Source organism: Syngnathus typhle, linkage group LG6 (genome assembly GCF_033458585.1).
Source record: "Syngnathus typhle isolate RoL2023-S1 ecotype Sweden linkage group LG6, RoL_Styp_1.0, whole genome shotgun sequence".
Lineage (NCBI taxonomy): Eukaryota > Metazoa > Chordata > Actinopteri > Syngnathiformes > Syngnathidae > Syngnathus > Syngnathus typhle.
Window position 1 is genome coordinate 17,072,317 of NC_083743.1, and position 19,913 is coordinate 17,092,229.

At 44.9% G+C, this 19,913-nt stretch overlaps 1 protein-coding gene across 5 annotated transcripts in view; it reads right to left on the minus strand.

Annotated features, from left to right (window-relative positions):
* pipox (pipecolic acid oxidase) overlaps positions 1–13,657 on the minus strand; it is a 40,864-nt gene extending 27,207 nt beyond the window's left edge. For 3 of the 5 annotated variants that reach the window (XR_009714566.1, XR_009714567.1, XM_061280054.1), the window contains exons 1-2: positions 13,302–13,657; positions 8,978–9,126 (exon numbers count right to left, since the gene is read on the minus strand). Coding sequence is in view for 3 of the 5 variants with exons in the window: in XM_061280054.1 (XP_061136038.1) it covers positions 8,978–9,126; positions 13,302–13,412 (260 nt within the window). In the remaining 2 variants the exon portion in view is untranslated. Of the gene's footprint in view, positions 1–8,977; positions 9,127–12,540; positions 12,962–13,301 lie in introns of those variants that run through there. The other 2 variants (XM_061280055.1, XM_061280056.1) reach the window with 2 other exon arrangements.
* Between the last annotated feature and the right edge of the window lie 6,256 nt (positions 13,658–19,913).

Below are 19,913 nucleotides of genomic sequence, written 5' to 3' on the forward strand. Positions count from 1 at the left end.
CTGACACCTGGACCACCAAGACTGGAGCCCCTCAGGGGTGCGTTCTCTCCCCGCTGCTCTTCTCTCGCTACACCAATGATTTCTCCTCAGGTGACTCTCCTGTGAAGCTCCTGAAGTATGCTGACGACACCACTCTCATCGGACTGATCCAGGATGGTGATGAGGTGGAGCGGCTGGTCCACAGGTGCAGCCAAAACCACCTGGAGCTGAACCCGCTCAAGACCGTGGAGATGACAGTGGACTTCAGGCGAGACCCTTCACCACCTTTACCCCTCACTATCCGCAGTAATACTATTCTCTTCACGGACACCTTCAAGTTCCTGGCAACCACAATCTCTCGGGACCTGAAATGGACCGGCCACATAGACTCTGTCCGGAAGAAGGCCCAGCAGAGGCTGTACTTCCTGAGACAGCTCAAGAAGTTCAACCTGCCGCGAGAGCTTCTGAAGACCTTCTACACTGCCATCATCCAGTCTGTCCTCTGCACCTCCATCACTGTCTGGTTTGGATCGGCCTCCAAACAAGACAAGCACAGACTGCAACGGACAATAAGGACTGCAGAAAAGATCATTGGAATCAACCTCCAATCTATCCAAGACTTGTACCTCTCCAGGACCAGGAAATGTGCAAGGAACATCTCTACAGACCCTTCTCACCCAGGTTGCAGTCTGTTTGAACTACCCCCCTCCAGACGGCGTTATAGAGCTCTGTACGCCCAAACCAGCAGACACAGAAACAGCTTCTTCCCCCAGGCTGTTGCTCTGATGAACTCACACCAATTTTAGAGTCTCAGAGTCATTACTGTGCAATAACATCCTGCTCTCCACACCTTTTTTGAATTTGTCTACACTGTTTGTACTATGTGTCCTCTCTGCATCCATTGCAGCCTGGTCATCCTGCTGGAAGAGGGACCTTCCCATCTGTGGTCTCTTCTCAAGGTTTCTCATTTCCCCTAGCTGGAGTTTTGAGTTCTTCTTTGCCCTCTTGGGAGTTTAAGATCAGGGGATGTTTGAGAATATTTGCCATTTTTCACATGTCCTGAGTGTTGTTAGTCACCTAAATGTTGAACAGAGGCTGTGATTTACCGAAGTCAAATTCCTTGTTTGGCACGCTCAAACATGGCGAATAAAAAACTCTTGAATCTTGAATCTTTATGTAAACGATGACGTGTATGCGCCGCGCCACTGACGTTGGACTCGTTGTGAGTTGCAGTTATAAATATTCCACAGACCCATATAACGGTATGTAAAGTATATATCAAATAACTATCATATAAATAACAATATCATCAAACTATCTGTGTCACTCCCCTGTCGGATCATTGTTGTTGATGTCAATGTCACCCTGTCTTTTTGTTTCACGTCTCTATTCAGTTTCTGTGGTTGATTTTGTTAGTAAGTTACGTCAGTTTACCGAGTCTGTTAGTTTGTTTTCGTTAATAAACCCTTGTCCAAGCATTTTTATGTATATTTTATATATATATATATATATATATATATATATATATATATGTCGGCTGGATAGCTCAGTAGGATAGTCGCCAGACTATCAACCAGCGGGACCCGGGTTCGAGACCAGGTCGGGGCGGAGCCATACCATCATCCAGTGTGGGTCTGTGGGCAAGACCCTTGACGATATCGCCTACCTCATAAACATGATGAGAGATAAAGAATCAAATGAGATGCCGGCTCAGACGTCGCCCGGACAAACAAGGTCTGCGTCAGGCGTTGGGGAACCAGAACGCCTAGATGTAAAGTGGGCTACTGGAACAAGGCGGAAATGGGCGAGATGTGAGAACCTAACACTGTTGGAGTGCTACTACTCCAGTGAACCAAGACAGAGAGGGTACATGAAGCGAATGTGGGAGCAATGGCAAGGGTGATATCCACACTCAACACTAACCGCTAAACAACTAGTAACTCAGTGCTCCAATATCCAGAAACGGCAATTGATATCACAACTTGAGATTGACGAGGTACAACACAGATGCCAAGTCACACAGGAACCCGAATACCAGGTCAGAGAGGAGTCAACATCAACTGCCCAAGTAATTGGGTACACAGCTCCAAGAGAATATGCAAGCCTGAACAAGTCAGCAACTGACCTGAAAAATAAGATCATGACTCGAATGAACAGCAGCCAACCCCGACGCCAACTACAAAGGCTAAGAGAAGCACCACCAGAAAGCCTGGTTGAAGATCTGAATGCAGCACTGAGAACAATCCCTACAACCACCATCACTGAAACCAATAAGTTGATATACACTTCAGCAACAGTGATCCTGGAGATGCTTGGTTACAAGAGCAATATCAAGCATGAGATACAAGACCCACCATGGAAAACAAGGTTGGAGGCTAAGATCAAGACAGTGCGGAGAGACGTGAGCCAACTATCGGAGATCCAGAAAGGTGCAATGAAGAAACCAGCACCCAAGAAGTACAGCCAGATGAACATACCTGAAGCACTGGAGACTGCCAAACAGAGGCTCCTAGCCCTGTCCAGCCGCCTAAAGAGATACACAAGAGAAAGTGAAGCCAGGCGAATAAACAGGCTCTTCACAACCCAACCAGGAAAAGTGTACTCTCAATGGCAGGGTAACAACAGCAGAGCAGACCCACCAAGACTGGAGACTGTGCAATACTGGAAGGGCATATGGGAGAAGAACACATCACACAACAGGGAGGCACAATGGCTAGTCTCTCTAAGAGAAGACCACAGCAACCACCCTGAGCAGAACCCAGTTACCATCACTGTGACAGACATCCAAGAGAGAGTCTCAGGTATGAAGAACTGGACAGCACCCGGGCCAGATATGATCCATGCCTACTGGATTAAGAAGCTCACTGCACTCCATGAGCGCCTAGCAGAACAAATGAACCAGCTACTAAAAGTTGGAACTCACCCCGAATGGTTAACTGAAGGACGCACAATCCTGATCCTGAAGGATCCCACGAAGGGTACAGTCCCATCCAACTATAGGCCAATAACCTGTCTCCCTACAACATGGAAGATCATGTCAGGCATCATAGCGGCTAAGATAAGTGTGCACATGGCTCAATACATGAGCACAACACAGAAAGGCATAGGCAGCAATACCAGAGGAGCCAAACACCAGCTGCTGGTTGACGGAACAGTCGCCCGAGACTGCAAGACTCGACACACCAACCTGTGCACTGCCTGGATTGATTACAAGAAAGCCTACGACTCCATGCCACACTCATGGATCACTGAATGCTTGGAACTGTACAACATCAACAGGAACCTGAGAGCCTTCATTGCAAACTCGATGGGACTGTGGAAAACAACCCTTGAGGCCAATTACAAGACAATTGCACAAGTCTCCATCAAATGTGGCATATACCAAGATGCTCTGTCCCCACTGCTGTTCTGCATAGGTCTGAACCCCCTCAGCCAAATAATCAACAAGACTGGCTACGGATACCGACTCAAAAATGGGGCCACCATCAGTCACCTCCTATACATGGATGACATAAAGTTGTATGCCAAGAGCGAGCGAGACATCGATTCACTGATCCACACAACCAGGATCTACAGCACAGACATTGGAATGTCATTCGGACTAGAGAAGTGCGGTCGCATGGTGACAAAGAGAGGGAAGGTAGTCCATACAGATGGGGTCTCACTCCCAGAAGGAACAATAACAGACATTGAGGACAGCTACAAGTACCTTGGTATCCAACAAGCAAATGGCAACCTCGATGAAGCCACAAGGAGAGGAGCCACAGCCAAATACCTACAACGAGTAAGGCAAGTCCTCAGAAGTCAGCTAAATGGCAAGAACAAGATCCGGGCAATAAACAGCACGGAGGGTTCCACCCTAAGTCCAGCACCCTGAGACTGTACACTAGCCACAAAGAAGGAGGCCGAGGACTACTGAGTGTGAGAGCCACTGTTCGGGATGAAACAGCCAAGATCCATGAGTACATCAAGGAAAAGGCCCGAACGGATGTCGTGCTCAGTGAATGTCTCAGACAATGGCAAACAGAGGAGGAGTGGCTAGAGACACCATCATGGGAGGACAAACCCCTACATGGGATGTACCATCGACAGATAAGTGAAGTGGCTGACATCAAGAAATCCTACCAATGGCTGGAAAAAGCTGGACTGAAGGACAGCACAGAGGCACTCATCATGGCTGCACAGGAACAGGCTCTGAACACCAGAGCAATAGAGGTCAAGATCTACCACACCAGACAAGACCCAAGGTGCAGGCTGTGCAAAGAGGCCCCTGAGACAGTCCAGCACATAACAGCAGGGTGTAAGATGCTAGCAGGGAAAGCATACATGGAACGTCATAACCAAGTGGCTGGCATAGTGTACAGGAACATCTGTGCAGAGTATGGACTGGAAGCCCCAAGTTCAAAGTGGGAAGCACCCCCTAAGGTGACAGAGAATGGGCGAGCCAAGATCCTGTGGGACTTCCAGATCCAGACTGACAAGAAGGTGATGGCGAACCAACCGGACATTGTGGTGGTGGATAAACAACAGAAGAAGGCCGTTGTAGTGGATGTAGCAATACCAAGCGATGGCAACATCAGGAAAAAAGAACTTGAGAAGCTAGAGAAATACCAGGGCCTCAAAGAAGAGCTTGAGAAGGCCTGGAAAGTGAAGGCCTCGGTGGTGCCCGTGGTCATTGGGGCACTTGGGGCAGTGACCCCCAAACTGGAGGAGTGGCTACAGCAGATTCCAGGAACAACATCAGACATCTCAGTCCAGAAGAGTGCAGTGCTAGGAACAGCCAAAATACTGCGCAGAACCCTCAAGCTCCCAGGCCTCTGGTAGAGGACCCGAGCTTGGAGTGGGAGACCACCCGCGGAGGGTGAGAGGGGAATTTTTTTTTTTTTATATATATATATATATATACACACATTGCTCCAAAAAATTAAAGGAACACTTTGAAAACACATCAGATTTCAATATATAAAAAAGATATATATATATATAAAATATATATAAAAATAAAAAATTTCAAATTCAAGACAGATTTTTTTACTGGTGCACAAAATGAGCCGTGCATGAACATTATCTTGTTCAAAGAACAAAACCAACACAATGCATGAACTCTCAACAAATTACATACCAGGAAATCAGTGTGACTTCTGCGTCATCACAAATTGTGTTCGGACCTCCGCAGTGGAGGCTCTGCTGAACCCCTGAGACCGACCCACCAAACCCAGGTTAAGAACCACTAGATATACCATTTTGGCCCGAAAATAAGACAATGTTTTTTGCATTGAAAAACACTGAAAAAGTGGGGGTCGTCTTACATTTGGGTTCTAGACAATATACCCATTTTCACTTGTGCGCAACGGTAAGTTAAAGGTTGCTGGTATCGACTCAGTACAGGATGAGGATGCCATCTGCTGTGCCCTCCACTCAGCCCTCTCCCACCTGGAGAGAAGGGACTCGTTTATGAGATTGCTGTTTGTGGACTTCAGTTCTGCATTTAACACCATTGTACCACAGCGACTCATCTGCAAACTCGACAAGCCGGGCCTCAGTATCTACCTCTGCAACTGGCTACTGGACTTCCTCTGTCAGAGGCCTCAGGTGGTACGTCTTGGTGTCAATATCTCAAGCAGCATCACGCTGAGCACGGGGGCCCCCCAAGGCTGCGTGCTCAGTCCGCTGCTCTTCACCCTGCTGACGCATGACTGCACTGCAACTTACAGTAGCAACCACGTGCTGAAATATGCCGACGACACAACTCTGGTGGGTCTCATCACCGGGGGCGACGAGACTCAATCCAGGTCGAAGGTCGACCTTCTGGCCAGGTGGTGCAGGGACAACAACCTCCTGCTGAACGTCGACAAGACCAAGGAGATTGTTGTTGACTTCCGGAAGGGTCACACCCAACACCTGCCACTGACCACTAACGGTGTTGTGGTGGAGAGAGTGAGCAGCACCAGATTCCTGGGGGTGCACATCAGTGAGGACCTCTTCTGGTCCACCAACACCGCATCACTGGCAAAGAAAGCCCAGCGCCGCCTGTACTTCCTGCGGAAACTCAGGCGAGCAAGTGCTCCTCCCGCCATCATGACTACATTCTACCGTGGCACCATTGAGAGCGTCCTCTCCAGTTGTATCGCTGTTTGGGGTGGTAGCTGCACTGAATACAACATGAAGGCCCTGCAGCGCATAATGAACACGGCTGGTAAGATTATTGGTGCTTTGGTCCCTTCCCTGAAGGATCGCCTTGTGGGTGAGATGGGATGTGTATTTACACGATTGTGAGTGATGTGAGTCACCCCGCTCACTCTTTGTTTGATCTTCTGCCCTCTGCGAAGAGGTACAGGAGCCTGCGCTCCCGCACCACCAGACTCACCAACAGCTTCATACTCCAGGCTGTTAGGATCCTGAACTCTCTCCCCCCTTCTGCGTAGCGTCCTGTACTTTTGCGCTATATTCTGACTGTCTGCTGTATGCACACTTGTTCCATTTTTGCTCCTCTTATTTATGTTATTTGTTTATTTATTACTTATTCATCACTCTTATTTATTCATTGTTTGTGCCTTCTTGTTTTTACTTTTTGTGTTGTTTACTTGTATGTATATTGTGTACTATGTCTTGTCACCGTGGGATAGTGGGAACTGGGAACGTAATTTCGATCTGTTTGTGTGTCTTGACATGTGAAGAAATTGACAATAAATCAGACTTTGACTGTCTCAGAAAATTTGAATATTGTGATAAAGTTCTTTATTTTCTGTAATGCAATTAGAAAAACAAATGTCATACATTCTGGATTCACTACAACCCAACTGAAATATTGCAAGCCTTTTATTCTTTTAATATTGCTGATTAAGGCATACAGCTTAAGAAAACTCAAATATCCTATCTCAAAATATTAGAATATCATGAAAAGGTATACTAGTAGGGTATTCAACTAACCACTTGAATGGTCTAATTAACTAGAAACACCTGCAAGGGTTTCCTGAGCCTTGGAAAACACTCGGCTTGGTTCAGTAAACTAAATCACGTATCAAGTATGAGGAAGACTGCTGATCTGACTGCTGTCCAGAGGACCATCATTGACACTATCCATCAGGATTGTAAGACACAAAAAGAGATTTCTCAAAGAGCAAGCTGTTCACAGAGCCCAGTTTCAAAGCACAGCCACAAAAAGTCTGTTGGAAGGGGGAAATGTGTCAGGAAACGCTGCACAACCAAGAGAGATGACCGCAGCCTTAACAGCTCTGTGAAGAAGAGTCACTTCCAGAATTTGAGGGAGCTTCACCGATGCCAGAGTTTGGTCTGCATTTCCGGCAGTAAGTCGGATTCGTTCCCAGTGAGGGTTGGACTACGCCAAGGCTGCCCTTTGTCACCGATTCTGTTCATAATTTATATGGACAGAATTTCTAGGCGCAGCCAAGGTGTTGAGGGGGTCCCGTTTGGGGACCTCAGCATCGCGTCTCTGCTTTTTGCAGACAACGTGGTGCTGTTGGGTTCTTCAGGCCGTGATCTCCAGCTCTCACTGGAGCGGTTCGCAACCGAGTGTGAAGCGGTCAGGATGAGGGTCAGCACCTCCAAATCCGAGTCCATGGTCCTCGATTGGAAAAGGGTGGAATGCCCTCTCCGGATCGGGGATGAGATCCTGCCCCAAGTGGAGGAGTTTAAGTATCTTGGGGTCTTGTTCACGAGTGAGGGGAGGATGGAGCGCGAGATCGAGAGGCGGATCGTGCAGCGTCGGCAGTAATGTGGACTCTGTACCGGTCCGTCGTGGTAAAGAGAGATGTTAGGGTTTGCAGAATATCTTCATCGTATGATTATGTTGGAATGTAACCTGTAATAATTTAACTAGTTTGTCCTGTCTAGACAAAATTAGTTTACCAAAGTGCTAAGATCTTTTCAACTTATTGACTAGCTGCAGAGGAAGCAATCAAAGTTGCTTTGTTTACAGAACGTCGTAAAAGGTCCCCTGCTATGCATGATCAGCAGGGGACCGTCTTCACCTTATCCTGGGTGTTCACACACCCCCACTTTCAACCCCCACTTTCAACCCCACTCTGTTTCTCTCAATAAATAAGCACCTGACGAGGCCTGAGTCAGACTTCATTCGACCATCGCTGTAAGCACAGCGACGAGTGAACTCTCCGCCTGCAGGTGTCTAAAATGACTAACTTGACTCCAGTGTGGTTCTTGCAAAATAAGTTAGAGTGATCACCACCCTAACAAGAGAGCTGAGCCAAAAGGCAAAGCTCTCAATTTACCGGTCGATTTACGCTCCTACCCTCACCTATAGTCACGAGCTATGGGTCGAAAGAACCGAAAGAACGAGATCCCGGATACAAGCGGCGGAAATGAGTTTTCTCCGCAGGATGTCCGGGCTCTCCCTTAGAGATAGGGTGAGAAGCTCGGTCATCCGGGAGAGACTTGGAGTAGAGTCGCTACTCCTCCACGTTGAGAGGAGCCAGATGAGGTGGCTCGGGCATCTCATCAGGATGGACTCCTCCCTGGGGAAGTGTTCCGGGCATGTCCCACCGGTAGGAGACCCCGGGGACGACCCAGGACGCGCTGGAGAGACTATGTCTCTCAGCTGGCCTGGGAACGCCTTGGGATCCCCCGGGATGAGCTGGATGAAGTGGCTGGGGAGACAGAAGTCTGGGAGTCCCTCCTGAAGCTGCTGCCCCAGCGACCCGACCCCGGATAAGCGGAAGAAGATGGATGGATGGTATAATCATTTATTTCCGATGTACTGTAATTATTTTCTTTATGAAAACTAAATTTAGTGTTCAAAAAGTATTTTTTCAAATTTGAGTCAAAAAGTCTTTTTTCAAAATTGATTCTTGAAAAAGAGGGGGTCGTCTTATATTCGGGGCAATACAGTACAGGGGAGAGAGAGAGCGAGAGAAAGAGAGAGATGTCCTCATGTACCTTTTAGACAATATGCAGCCCTCCTAATCTTAAATCTAAGGAAACTCTTTGTGTGGCCAGAATCTCGATCCAGCTGCCATTTTACCTGTACAGTTTGACACCAGCCTCCCTCTCCATCTCAGCCCACAGTTCATAGCTTTCACCCATCATTTGTGTGTAGAAGTCCTCCTCGTAAGCCTTACGGATTATACGGGTTTGGCCATGGGAGCTCCCTCGAGTGTGAGGTAGAGTAAACTAAAATCAGAAAAACATGGGGAAAAAATTATAGTTGGGGTGGGATGGGTGAAACAATTGCTCAGTTGCAAGAAGTATGTACTATTAAATAAAGGCAACAGAATAATATTTCCCCTTACTGTTAATTATTTCAGTCCTAAATGCAGGGTCACAGACAAAATGTTTGATTTTAGTAAGAATGCAGATGAGTTCTCAGTTGGGGTTGTGGGTTGCATCGAGCAGTCTCTTTCTTTCAGTCAGTTTCTTTGATCAAATCAGTGCTTAGTGTAAATGATACAAATAGGATTTATGGAATTCAAAACGCTGTCTTTGGCAACTTGATGAAAGGAAAGTGCAAATAGTACACAACACAGTGAGGTTAGCTCTTGAACATCTCATTGTAGCTGTCGAAACAAATGATCTTAAGGTCTAGGGTTGGCTACTTTTCCACATCTGCCAAAAGGATTGAAAAATGCAGCAGCTTGTGATCAATATTGACACAAATAAAAAGGTAACACTGTTACATCACCGATTCATCATCCCACAGGGTCTGCGCCTGTGGGGACCATGGTCATGAGATGCTATGGTGGGTGTCCCTTATTAACTTCATATATGAACAATGGCAATACTAATTGTATATAAATAAGAACGTCACCAGACGTTTGCAAACTGTTCCGACAGCTCATTCATTCAACTCATAGGGTGGGGCCCATGGTCATGAGATCCCATGGTGGGTGTCCCTTATTAGTTAGTTTCACGAGAAAAATGGCAATCCTAATTGTATATACCGTTTTTTTCCGTGTATAGTGCGCAAAATTTTACTAATTTATTGTCCTAAAATCCGGGGTGCGCATTATACATGGGTACAAAAAAAAAAAAAAAAAATTTTTTTTTAAAATTTTTTTTTTTTTTTTTTTTAAGTCCCAATGATCGTCACACACGCAGGGAGGCAATGGGTCCCATTTTTATAGTCTTTGGTATGGTCTTAACTAGGCTGGATGTAATTTTTTTTGTTGGCGTTGATTTCTCCGACTGCCCGTAAACGCACCACCGCGCTTCGTGCGCGCACGGGACAGCAAACGAGCAGGTGATCGAGCAAGCGTCTGATACGAGAGCATTGCGGTCGCATGGAGCGTGTTTGAAGTGAACAGCAGAGAAGAAAGGAACAAGGCAAAGTGTTGTGAAATAAAATGCACAGAACGGATGCGCAAGACACGTCAGCTATATAAAGAGCGAGAGTTGTTTTCTTCCTATTAGTTTCAATTCACAGTTTAATTAGCAGTTTCAATCAGCAAATAACAAAATGCGTATTACAGGTAATATTTTATTTCACAACACTTTGCCTTGTTCCTTTGGTCTCTGCTGTTCATCCTAAAACACAAAGGCGCTCTTTAAGCGATGCGACAGTGAGCGCCCGGCGCGCTGCGGTTGCGCGACCGCACCAAATTAAGCTCCCTGCGCAGTGCGCACTGAGGTCCACTTAAATTTTAGAAAGTACATCAGGACTTTAAAAATATCTTCTAAATTTCAGCGACGGCTCTGTCACACTAATCGACCAGCGCGGTGCAGTTGGGCGGTCGGCGGCGCGCTACGGTTGAGCGTTCTCTCGCGCACTCTCTCTCTCGCTCTCTCTCGCTCTCGCACACACGCAAACCGGATATCATACGGAGGCCGCCATTACAGATGCGCAGAACGGATGAGCAAGACACGTCAGCTATATAAAGAGCGAGAGTTCAGTTCTCTACCTAAATCCGTATTACAGGTAATATTTTATTTCACAACACTTTGCCTTGTTCCTTTCTTCTCTGCTGTTCACTTCAAACACGCTCCATGCGCACGGAGCGCGGTGGTGCGTTTATGGGCAGTCGGAGAAATCAACGCCAACAAAAAAAATTACATCCAGCCTAGTTAAGACCATACCAAAGACTATAAAAATGGGACCCATTGCCTCCCTGCGTGTGTGACGATCATTGGGACTTAAAAAAAAAAAAAAAAAAAAAATTTTTTTTTTTAAAAAAAATTCATAAAAATTGGGTGCGTATTATACATGGGTACAAGCTTTTTTCCAGCATCAGCATGCCATTTTTAGGGGTGCGTACTATACATGGGGGCGCACTATACACGGAAAAAAACGGTAAATAATAACGTCACCAGACATTTGCATACTGTTCCGACAGCTCATTTATTCAACTCTTTTATTCTCTGCCATGCTGATTTTTGAAAGAAATAATCAGGCTTAATATTCATTGATATGAACATAAATTTAATATTCTCCATGCAGCTTAACATCATCAACACATGCTTAGATGAATGCTTCTTGGATTTGTGGCATGGCATCGAAGTATTTTAGTGTAATGTTACTGTGTGGAAAAGGAGGTAAAGTGGAACTCAAAATCTGCATCATGGTCAAAATCTTTTTAATGAAAACCACCTCCTAGCTGTGGGAATGCGAGAACCTATTGGCGACTGACTACTTTGAGTTATCAGTTTTCCGATACAAGATAAAGAAAGGCAGCTGTTGATTGGTTTGATATGATACGCCATTACTGCACTGGTTACAGCAATAGAGACTACATTTCCACAGTTCTGTTCATTCTGAAACTCAGAATTGTGCAAAGATCAACATCATAAGTTATTCAATAACGTTGTTCAGAAAAAAAAATTGGCATTCTACATTGGATTGATTTATGATTTAATTAAAACACTATTTAAAAGCAGAATTTAGTGTATGCCGAATGCTTAAAAATTAATAATAATAGATTATTCAACAATATATTATTATTATTGATTATTCTTATACAAACACAACTACTCAATGCGTACTCAATAGGGATGGGCGATACCAATGATTTTGGAATCGATCCGATACCAAGTATTTCCTACCCAAAATACCCGATATTCGATCCGATATCGATACCGGAAGTGTAATTTCCCGCCAAAAACAATTTAAATGCAGTGGCATTCTTGCTCTTGGAGAGTCATCTATTGAATGTTGTGGAAAAAAGTATTACGTCATGTACATGAATTATTAACCTTTTTAGACATTAGTGCATTAGTGGAAGATGCATATTAATAGTATAACTAATAAAAAGGAGCTATTCTTTACTTTTTTCTCTCTCTCTCTCTGTTGATGGGGAAAAGTTTTGTCTTTTAGTATAATCTAAAAAGAGACATGGTACCAACAGAGATGCAGGGCTTAATCGTCATGAGCAGCAAAACTATCAATTTGTAAAGCCACTGGATACTTACATTTAATATTGTAATACTTTAGTGTTGTTTATAGGAAGTGGAGTTACAAATAAAACGTATGGCGTTCGACCACAAATTGAAAAGGGGAAAACTTTATTTATAAATGACTGACTAAAGCGTAGTAATTATTGCTTCAAATAGCACATCAACCACAAATGCTTACGATTTTTGGTTAGCACCTGATACCTGGATATGTCTTGCCTTTCTGAAACGCTGCTTCTAAGGTACTTTGATACCTTAGCCTCCCTCGGTGTGGCTGCAGGGTTTTCCGTCGCTGCCTTAGTGTCTGCGGCACGTTTCAACTGCAGCTCTTCATGAACCGTGGGGTGAATTTTGCTTAAATGTTTTGTCAAGTTTGTGGTGTTGCCACAATATTTAATTGTTTTGTGACATATTTCACATTTTGCCTCGTTGTTATTAAGTAAAATATAATATCCCCAAACCAGACTTCTCTTGCGTTCGGACTGGGCCGCCGCCGTGGCCATGCTTGTTTGTGTTTGTTTGGATTGGAACGGGGGGCGGAGGAGGAGGGCTTGGCTTGTGAGAAAAGGGGGCGGGAGCAGAGCAGAGCAGGACACGCCGGTGCAGCAGGCGGAAGGAAAAGTAGTGCTAGCACGAGTGCAAGTCGTCAAATTGGAGCAGAAAAAAAATGAGGAAAAATATAATTAAATAATTGTAAGTATCGATATTTTAGCTAGGGAGATCGATACTAAAAAATGAGCAGCCTGGATCGATATATCGATATTTTGGTATCGATCCGCCCATCCCTAGTACTCAACCCATGCAACAGAATCCCCATCCCTCATCCACAGCATGCATGCATGCGCAACATGATACAACTAAGGAGAGAAAAGTTGTTGTTTTTTTCGACGTTGAAATTCAGCTTGACGAAAAACCAAGTCCTCAAACTGTCACGGGTAGTTGCAACAATATATCGTAAGACACACCTGCTCAAGGAGAAGAGTTTTCCTTTTCCTTTTCACCAGCTGGTAAGATGTAAAAGATCCTTGGATTCCAGCACCGATTACGATGTAGTCATAACACTCAAACGTAGACATCGTGGATAAATAAACTGCAACACTGAAGTTTGCTGACTTCTTCAACGCCGCTAGCGCCACCCTTTAAAGTGACAGTAGGTGGAGTAAAAGTGAAATATTCAGTTATATTTCTCATGAACTGTCAGTTGGGCAAAAACAACGTCCAGCATGAGGTTGCCTCGACGCCCAACTCCAAGGGAATTTGTCTTCAAGAGTTGATCGGGGACATTCTCAAGTGTGTTAGCTCAGATTGAGCTAGTCCTTATTTATACAGAGAAATTACCTGCAGCTATTCATTTTGGACTGACCACATGAACTGTCAGTGCAGTGGTGGGATAGAGCAACACTGTCATCTATTGGTAAAAATACAGTACTACTAGAGGAGGCCATTTTCCATCTGTGTTATACATTTATTTACTTCCGCAGATCGCATGAAAACGTAGACAAATGTACAAGATGGTGCAAATTGTATTCTGCAGTACAATGGTGGACTATAGAGGACTATTGAGGGCTGATTAATGATCGCCAGAAAGCATATAATAGTTCTTATCATGAATCATGACATTGATAAATACACTGCAGCATTATGGGGTTGGTCTTGAACTGTCTCGAAAAGGCAGTTTGTCAGGTTAGATCAGGGGTGGGCAAACTACGGCCCGCGGGCCACATCCGGCCCACGGGACCGTTTAATCCGGCCCGCCAACCCTGAACAAATTGTATTATTAAACTTTTTTTTTTTTTTGTCATTTTGCCTGCAATGACTGCGTTTTCCCGGTAGATGGCGAAGCGCTCGCCTGCGCATTTACTACCGGAAGCCGTGTCAGAAAGCTCGGTGCACACTCACAAGTGCGTGTACGTACTCAGTAGTACGGACTTGGCGCACTCTCGCTCTATTCGTATCAGTCCCGAATTTAGAGCGTGGGCTTTGACTACAGCATTCTTATAATTCGCGCGCTGAGCTTTCAGATGCAGTTTTGCGCTAAAGCCACCCACAAACCTTCCCCTGGAATCCTTCCATTAAAATGAGTGGCCCGAAAAAAAGGAGTGCCGAGTGTTTAAAAAAGAGTGGCCAATTTGGCTCGACGTACGCGACGTGACGTTCAGCCACATCAACATCAGCCCGTCACAGATCAAGGTAAACGGACCAACACCTCGGATCTCGCCTAAGAATTGCCACAACAAATTTTACTCCAGACTATGACGCACTAGCAAAAAAGGGACACCAACAACACTGTTCCCACTGAAAATGAACGGGAGGCTCTCAAGTTTATTGTAAAAAAATGCATTTTGAATATGATTTGTACACATAGCAGGGATTGAAACTAGCGACCATTCTCATTTTCAAACAATGCAGGATGCTCAAGGACATTGATGCACCACCTATTTGCGACTAATCTTAACCTGTAAAGTTCTTAAGGCTTACTTTAAGCAAGTGTTTCCCGTTTCCTCACCTCTGTTACCAGGTGTTTGCGAGTTAAAACTCTGCTCTGATTTTCAGATACCCCTCACCGTGTTGCTGTTTTGATTAGTTTATTTGGATGTATGCTTTCACCGATTCTTCAAGATGATATATTTGGTCAGAATGTTTGCCGTTTGATGTGATCTCATGAGATAAACATCTTTCATTAATCTGACCTGCAGGCATTGAAGTGATGGAGATTGTTATTCATAATAACAGTGTCGTATTTTATGAGAATCACTGATAGCAGTTTTTTAGTGATTTTTTTTTTTTTTAATGCTGTTAATAAATGCATTTGTTTTCAAAAAACTTGTTTGGAATATCCATGCTTTACTACCTACTAAAGGCCAAGATCTTTTATGCAATGACCTTTACAGGTCGCTTATATGACTTCACACAACGCCTACGTCCATCTGCTCCTGGTCCGGCCCTCCGGTCCAAATTTAGAACCCAGTTCGGCCCGCGAGTCAAAAAGTTTGCCCACCCCTGGGTTAGATGGTAGGTAGTTCGACACTGTACACTGTACAGTACAGTCCTCGGGGGGCCGAATCCCTACATGTTTTCCAAGTTTCCCTAGTTAAACACACCTGATTCAATTAATCAGGCTCCTGCTGAAAGTGAGGACGAACTGGACATTTGAATCAGGTGTGTTTAACAAGGGAAACTTGGAAAACATCTAGGGATCCGGCTCCCGAGGAAAGGAGTTTGACACCCCTGCTGTACAGTGTATACAGTTGCGGTTTTTGGCATGGACAGCATGGGCGGGCTGCCCGGGGCGGCATTTTTGGTATGTCACGTGGGTGGCACAACAATACAACTTCCCCCCCTCCTGGGTCCTGATTAAGGCAAAGGGCCACCAGTTTGACACACACTTCTGAAATAGCCAATTTGCTCAATTTGGCTTTCACTATATATTATTGTCATTTCCAGTTCAAATGTAAGTGTGATTTTAACAAGAATAGTGTCACACCCTTAGGGTTTGTGGATTGTTATTGTCTTGTGTTGTATTGTCACTTCCTGTTTTATTTTGATAAGTAACTCTTCTCTCGTTTCAGTTCGTGGGCCCTTCCTCTGTGCGTCAGTCTGATTGTCTTCCCTGATCCTAATTGTGTGCACCCGTGCCCGTGCTCCTAAATGTGTGCACCTGTGCCCTTACTCTTCTGTGTGTATTTAGTCAGTATTTTATTATTTTAGTCAGTCAGTATTTTGTCTTGTGCCAGTGCATCTTGTCGTGTCAGGAGAACTAGCGATCACGTAAGCTGAAAGATACTTTTGAATACATTGTCTAGTTTTTTTGAGTACCGTGATTTTCCATGCAAAATACGCCCCCGTGCATAATACGCAAATATGGCATGTCGATGCTGGAAAAAAGCCTGTACCCATGTATAATACGCACCCAAATTTTGACTCTTACTTAAGTCCATAAACGTAAAATTATTTCAGAAAAAAGATCATCTTTGGGAACAACCGGATGTTATTCTGCCGGTCAGTATCACTGCGCATGCGCTAGCAAACTCGATAGCGAAGAAATGTTTCGGATTTGTGTAGGGTACATTGTGACAGCAAACGAGCAGGTGATCGAGCAAGCGTCTGATATGAGAGCATTGTGTTCGTATGGAGCGTGTTTGAAGTGAACAGCAGAGAAGAAAGTAACAAGGCAAAGTGTTGTGAAATAAAATATTACCTGTAATACGCATTTTATTTGCTGATTGAAACTGCTAATTAAACTGTAAATTGAAACTAATAGGTAGAAAACTGAACTCTCGCTCTTTATATAGCTGACGTGTCTTGCGCATCCGTTCTGCGCATACTGTCATGGCGGCCTCCGTATGATATCCGGTCTGTAATGGAGATTAAAAAATATTAACAAACAATATTTGACAATAACACACCATCAAGGATCAAATGATGTGTCGTCAATTATGAATTTTACTGACTAAGTGTGTTGGGGAGGATGGTTGAATGCGATGCGCGATTGACAACAAACAAGAAGAAAGGTGATTTCAAGTTTTATTTCGAGGGAGATTTTCTTCAAAAATTGTTGTACCCATGCATAATGCGCACCCCAGATTTAAGGACAATAAATTAGTTAAATTTTGCGCATTATGCATGGAAAATCACGGTACCTGTTTATTTCTTGATTCACAAAGAGAACTATTTAGTTAGTTTGCTTTTTTTGCCTGGATTTCCCTCTTCGAGGTGATTTTGATTTTTGTCGGATCTCGCCGGTCAAAAGGAATTCCTGAGTTTTTTTTGTCACTGCATCCGAGTCCTCTCCTTGTTCCTAGCCTGACAAATACCAAAATCCGTTCCAGAAGGCGGTTCGAGAAGCCAATCAGTCGAATTCCAATTATATTACATTAGATTGCATTACAAATAATGGAAAAGATGTTAATCCGTTTAAGACAACAACAACAAAAAACGCCTTTTTAAAGCATTTTTGAATCGTTCGTTGGTGAACGGGAAATCAAAGTCAAAGTCTGCTTTATTGTCAACATCTTCACATGCCGAGACACACAAAGAGATCGAAATTACGTTTTCCCTATCCCACGGTGACAAAACATATTACACGATAGACATACAAGTAAACAACAAAATATAAAAAACAAGAAGGCATAAATAATAAGAGTAACAATAAATAATAAATAAATAGATAACACAACGAATAAAAGCCAGTGTGCATACAGACAGTAAAAGTACAGGACGCTACGCAGAACGGGGAAGCGAGTTCAGGATCCTGACAGCCTGGAGTATGAAGCTGTTTGAGAGTCTGGTGGTGCGGGAGCGCAGGCTTCTGTACCTCTTCCCAGAGGGCAAAAGCTCGAACAAAGAGTGAGCGGGGTGACTCACATCACTCACAATCGTGGTCGCCTTGCGGGTGAGATGGGAGGTGTAAATGTCCTTCAAGGAGGGGAGCGAAGCACCAATAATCTTACCAGCCGTGTTCACTATGCGCTGCAGGGCCTTCAAGTTGTGGTCAGTGCAGCCGCCACCCCAAACAGCAATACAGCTGGAGAGGACGCTCTCAATGGTGCCGCGGTAAAATGTAGTCATGGCGGCCGGAGGGGCGCTCGTTCGGCTGAGTTTCCGCAGGAAGTACAGGCGGCGCTGGGCTTTCTTAGTCAGTGATGCGGTGTTGGTGGACCAGGAGAGATCCTCACTGATGTGCACCCCCAGGAACTTGGCGCTGCTCACTCTCTCCACCACAGCACCGTCGATGGTCAGCGGCAGGTGTTGGGTGTGACCCTTCCGGAAGTCCACAACAATCTCCTTGGTCTTGTCGACGTTCAGCAGGAGGTTGTTGTCCCTGCACCACGTGGTCAGAAGGTCAACCTCCAGCCTGTATTGAGTCTCGTCTCCCTTGGTGATGAGACCCACCAGAGTCGTGTCGTCAGCAAACTTCACTATACGGTTGTCGCTGTAGGTTGCATTGCAGTCATGCGTCAGGAGGGTGAAGAGCAGCGGACTGAGCACACAGCCTTGGGGGGCCCCCGTGCTCAGCGTGATGCTGGCGGAGATTTTGTCGCCAACACGTACTACCTGTGGCCTCTGACAGAGGAAGTCCAGTAGCCAGTTGCAGAGATAGGTACTGAGGCCCAGCGTGTCAAGTTTGCTGATGAGGCGTTGTGGCACAATGGTGTTGATGGCAGAACTGAAGTCCACAAACAGCAATCTCACATACGAGTCCCTTCTCTCCAGGTGAGTGAGGGCCGAGTGCAATTCACGACTCGTTCGTGAAGTTTTACGGCGAAATTACGTCCTTTTCTTCGTTTTGTTTTACGGCGAGGTGGCACCAACTTCAATGGGCATTACCGACACCTGCTGGTTGAAGTTATATGAACGGAAAAAAAGAACGAATCACTTTAGAAAGTGATCCGTTCACTCTCGTTCACTGAAAAGATTCGTTCTTTTTTAACGGATCGTTCACTCATGAGCCAACACTACCCCCACACAAAGAAAATTGCGCTGCAAAGCGGTTTTAGCACTGTTTATCACTGTGAATTGGCAATTTAACTCGGACCTTCAGGGAAATTGGCAATTTAGCGCCCGCTTTAGCTGCACACCGGGTGCCCATGCTTGCTAAGAAGTTGTGCACAGAAACTGAATGACAAGGGGAAATGCCAGGAAAGGGGACGCGCGGGGAAATAAGTAGTGATTAAAATGACAATCCACGGTATAGTGCACCATTATTAGTGGGCCATTGTCAATCACATCTCAATTTCTTCCCCAAACCATCATGTATAATATATGTTACATAATGTGTGTTATAATATTATAAATACAGGCCTAAATCTGTTTATCTGTTATCTGTTTATTTATTATTTATTCATCATTCTTATTGTTTATTGTTTGTGCCTTCTTGTTTTTATATTGTGTCGTTTACTTGTATGTCTATCGTGTAATATGTCTCGTCACCGTGGGATAGAGAAAACGTAATTTCGGTTTCTTTGTGTGTCATGACATGTGAAGAGATTGACAATAAAGCTGACTTTGACTAAAATTACTGCACATTTACTGAATTGTGCCAAATGGGTGATACAAAGTATAACGTCCGTTCATGGACGTATGGAGACTTCCACCCATCCATTATCTGTACCCCTTCTCCCCACGGGGGTCGCGGGCGTGCTGGGGCCTATCCCAGCCGTCATCGGGCAGTAGGCGGGGGGACACCCTGAACCGCTTGCCAGCCAATTGCAGGATACACAGAGAGGATTATCTGCACTCGCACCTACGGGCAATTTGGAGTGCTCAATTGGGCTACCAAGCATGTTTCGGGATGTGGGAGGAAACCCACGCGGGCACGGGGAAAACATGCAAACTCCACACGGGGAGGGCCGGAGCTGGAATCAAACCCGCACCCGCCTAACTGTGAGGCGGACGTGCTAACCAGTGCGTCACCTTTCCGCCCATAGATGATTATTGATTGTGAAGTAGTAAATTTTGAACCTCTTCCTAATCGATTGTATTTTTGGTGTCAAATTAAATCTATTTTGGAAGCTTCATTCCTTGTGCCAACAGTACTTTTTGTTTCCCACGAGATGTTGCAAGGAACGACTGGGTTA